This window comes from Macrosteles quadrilineatus, unplaced genomic scaffold (genome assembly GCF_028750875.1).
Source record: "Macrosteles quadrilineatus isolate MER2022 unplaced genomic scaffold, UCM_ALF_1.0 Scaffold_1__1_contigs__length_201487025, whole genome shotgun sequence".
In the NCBI taxonomy this organism is placed as follows: Eukaryota; Metazoa; Arthropoda; class Insecta; order Hemiptera; family Cicadellidae; genus Macrosteles; species Macrosteles quadrilineatus.
The window spans coordinates 186,881,980-186,886,534 of record NW_026542594.1 but is presented as its reverse complement, the minus strand read 5'-3'; the positions used below and the strand labels follow the sequence as shown (position 1 = coordinate 186,886,534).

The window sequence follows — 4,555 nt, the reverse complement described above, 5'->3', positions numbered from 1 at the left end:
ACGTTCATGAATAACTTATCTATTTACATTAAACATTTATGGAAGGAATACAAACAGATTCTGGGTGAACCGCAAGAATTAGTCGAGTCCTTCCTTTTTCTCCTTAATTGCTTCCTGTTAACAGAAACAACATTCAGTTAGGTTATCAAAAACATTGAATGTATAATATATACGGTATTGGTAAATTAAACATTTGATAGTGAACAAAAGGTTTTGGGGAAATTTTATCCTTACACGTTCTGGCCGCTATACCACTCATTCTGAGAAAGGAGTTTTTAGTGGTTTCTAATAAAGAGCAGCAAAATAAAAAAACGTAAGTTAACATTTTTTCTTTAGATATAAAATGGCAAAAAATAGTGTTAACAAAATAATTAGGCCTACACCTTCGTAAGCAACTAAGATCGATGGTTCAGTTTTTTGGTTAGTTACTTTTACCATGAAAATCTGGAAATTACATAAAAACAGTGGATGCTATGCTGCACACAAAAACGGGAGTCGTAATTTTTAATTAATTCAACACTAATTACTACGAGTTTTTGTTGTAGAAGGGATGATAAAAAAATTATCGCTAAGTGTACTCCTAGAATAAGATAATCTGTTATTTTTGAAAATGGTATTTGCGCAAAAGGTATTTCGCTGCAGTCTTAGTAAATTTACTCGAATTGACTTATGTTCAAGAAGTTTATTTAGATTTCAAAAATATTCCTCACCTTGAATCTCTCTTCAAACAAGGATATTTCAGCGATGAGGTCAGTGATGGCGTTCATCATGGCCTCTTGTGGAGTGTAGTCCGAAGTGGTCTGAATTCTCAGCACAAACTTGTGTTCCAGAGGGTGAGGCAGTTTGTAGCCGGCGAACAGGACGTTGGGGTCCTTCAACAGCTGACTGCAACATGTGTTGTAACCTTGTAACGTTGTACGTTTGGTTATGGATGGACACATCCCATTCGCTTGTAACAGCTGACAGCCAGATTTAGTTAAAAAATGGATGTTCAAAATGAGCCACCAACAGATTGTGCTGATGTCTGCTACTGATTTCTGTTGAATACGCAGTACGCACACTTTTTAACAAAGGCAATTTAAAAGAACAACTCATTGTAAATTATAGCATATATTATGTAGCATCAATAACAGGAGCAAAAACTAAAGGCGCAGATCAAACTTTGATAGCAGCACACTCTGCAGGGCCGCGTTTGAGTGGAGACCTGGGCAGACCCAAAAGCAGTGCCCCCATTTTTTTCTAGTGCGGGCAGGGCGCCCCTGGGTATATGCCCAGACTGCCCGTTTATAAAAGTGGGTCTGACACTCTGTGAGCAGTTTTTAGAACAGGTTTAGAATATAAAAATTGCTACAAATTATTTCCCCGCCTTTTTTTTAGGAATGGTTGGTTTAGTTTGTGGATTATATTGGCAATTAATAATGAAATGTATAACTAAATTTAAATGTTCAACAAGGCCAATATACAGGGTGCGGATAAAGTCAGCGTACCGAAAGTGCAGCTAAACTACAGCTAGTATTAAACATAGGCCTAACTATAACAGTAAGTTATTATTGTAAGTTCCTGTTAGAGAAGCTGCTCAAAGTGACCACCTCCATTGTCTTTTACATGGTTGTGGTGTAAATATAACATCAAAATGTTCCGTTATCAATTTTTTTTTATGTTCTAAACTTTGATGTTTCTCCGAAAAAACGTTGGTAGGTTGTGTTCCAGGAAACTGTTGTCTGTATGCTGCAAGAACATCCGTATAGTTACGATCAAATTTCCACCAGTTTTTCAAAAGAAATACTTGTTAGTCTATACATAGTATGCGATTCATAATAATAAACACTGATGTATTAATAGAACAAGCACTACACTAACCAACTTCACTTCACGGTCACAGACGGAATATTGACAAAACAAAAAATCCTCGATAAAGAATAAACGAAGGCAAAATAAAACATGACTTGACGTTAGATTAGATAAGGAGTGAAAGTAAGAGATAAACATAGCGCGAGAGATAAACAATGACGCTTCACCAGTCTGCAGCGGTACGCTGAATTTTGCCGCTCCCGGTATAATAATTTGTTTTATTCACTAGCACTTTCGTAAAATAGGTTTCCATCGTGAGGCTGTGTTTTAAAACTTGTGACTTCAATTATTAGACTTAAACGCAAGTAGATATAGCTTAGATCCAATTTAAGTGGCCTTGACTAAATGTTATGAGTATGTTAATATAAAAACTTACTTTCTGATCATGTTCCCCAGGGTGTGATCCTCTTTGTTGACAGTAAAAATTGCAGCATTGGGTACTTTTGTGTCAAGTTCTTTTATAATTCTGTAAAACAGAAAATACAAGGCTTTTTAATAGTTGCATTACTGTAAACCTAAAATTAAAATGTGGTCTTCATTCCACTGTACTTAGGCTCAGAACACTCTCTTATCAGGCTGAATTTGCCAATAGGTTATGTAGGCCAAGGCATAGAAGCGCAAATTGCTTAGACAATCATTTTTTTAGGAAACTAGTTAAATTTTATTCATGAAATAAAATTATAAAATCTAACAAAAGGTGTACCGGTACAGTTAAGAAGAAATGGCATTCTAAGCAATATCTTTAACAAAAAGTTATTGTCACCGATGGGATTTAGACTCTCTTGTACACCAGCCGAGTACTCTATCAACTACACCACTAACACCGATAGCTGTATATATTGTAGATGTGGTAATGGTGTTCCGGGCCCCAACAACCTGGTGACGTCACTGCTGGACGCAGTGTTAAGCAGCGCGTAATCGACGCACAACACACCCGCCGTGGTGTTATGCGTCGCTTTTGCGACACACAAACATCGTTTACGGCGAAGGCTCTGGGACTGACTGAATCAGATTGAACTGGATCGAGATTGGTATCGTTGTTTTCGGCAGATTCTAAGCTTTCTCCTGATGTCTTTCTAGACGCTTTTCATTTTAGTTCCGAAAATATTGTAGCAGACAGCTGACGTGCGTATTTGTAAACAACTTGGTTAACCTCGCACCGATGACTGATGTGTTTTATTACGTTTATCATTGTTTTAGTGTTAAAAATTAAAATTAGTGATATACGTGGTGCATTATAAGAAGATTTAATTGATTTTGAAGGGCTGGTTGATGATCCTGAAGAAGTAGGTAGTGATATTGATGTAAATTATCGGCCAGATTCCTAGCTATGGTTCTAAGGCTATGCATTCTTAGCTAACGCTAAGTGTACGAAATCTGTTTTTCACCCATAACTTATTTATTTGCAAATTTAACTTAAGTTACTTCCTTCCTATTATATTTTTGTAATCCTTATTAAATTTAAAACAAAGTGGCTATTTTAAAATATTTGTAGACTTATAAATAATTATAAAAATTTATTGAGCGCAAACATACATTTTTTCATTTTTTTTTATAATTTTTGAGAAATGTTAACCCCACAAAAATTGTTGAAAATTTTTTTGTAATGTTTTATATATTACATTGAAGCCCATAATTTCCCAAACAAAATGATATATAAAACATTACTTTACATTGTTTTTAAGTTTCTAAGATACATTTTAGTAAAACCCTGCGATTGCGCAATAAATCGGCAAACATTAATACCAATACTATGGACACTTAGAGGGATAATCCACGTTCGGTTACCGGACGTGTATCCTCTGCGTATAAAATAAATCCTTTCATTTTATTTAACAATAGAAATCTACTTTAATCTATAAAGGACATTCTGAGGTATAAATTCCATGATGCTATAAAGGGGGGGGGGACAGTTGGGCCTATGAGCGCATAAAATCTAAATCTGGCGCTGTCTCTATTTGAGTTTGAAGGTATTGTAACCTAACTTAGGCTACTTAAACTTTTAAAATGGGCCTAATAATTTTGCTATGAATCTAGAAAATGATCTGTTGACAACAAATTAGGCTAGGAGGAATTTTCTCAGAACCAAATCGTAAGTAGGCCACCTAAGTTGCCTTAGCTTTTATTGGCAGACCCTCACCAACACAGCTAAAATATTTCTTCAATTAATTAATTACCTTCAATTACAGATGCATTTAAATTTGTATGTCTCAATAAGGCCAACCTATGGTGAATTGATTAGTTATTAGAGCTAATTTTGCTTAGAGCTATCTCAAGTGAATAGGATAGACTATGCGTAAACATTTTATAGACCCAGTCTACTTACTTTTTTTCTCCTTCAAATAACAGAAATGATTCAAATGTTGGAGGTGCATTCATGTTTATAAAAGGGAGTTATTTATTATTTTAAGTGTATCGACAAAAATTATATGCCTACTTCCCAGTTATGGCTTGGGTACTTGGGTTTGTAGTTTGTATGTATCTCTCAACTCAACCTAACCTCAATCTTTCATCTTTTTTATTCATATCTTCTTGTTCTTTTTTCTTTTCTAGTTTGCCTACAAATCGCTAGTTTAGTTAAACTACCATGTAGCCATATTATTTCTATTTATGTTGGGGCCGTAGAATAAATTTGTCCTGGGGTTTCATAAGGTGTTGGTGTTAGGTAACGTTAATATTTTTCAATATTCTAACTAAACTAAGC

General features: G+C 35.0%; 1 protein-coding gene across 1 annotated transcript; it reads right to left on the bottom strand.

Annotated features, from left to right (window-relative positions):
• Positions 1 to 4,320, bottom strand: LOC128983341 (DNA-directed RNA polymerase II subunit RPB11). The gene is made up of 4 exons (XM_054402596.1): positions 4,178 to 4,320; positions 2,228 to 2,317; positions 711 to 885; positions 1 to 114 (listed from the first exon to the last, which is right to left on the bottom strand). The coding sequence occupies exons 1-4, from the start codon at positions 4,228 to 4,230 to the stop codon at positions 79 to 81; spliced, it is 354 nt and encodes a 117-aa protein (XP_054258571.1). The 5' UTR covers positions 4,231 to 4,320; the 3' UTR covers positions 1 to 78.
• Between the last annotated feature and the right edge of the window lie 235 nt (positions 4,321 to 4,555).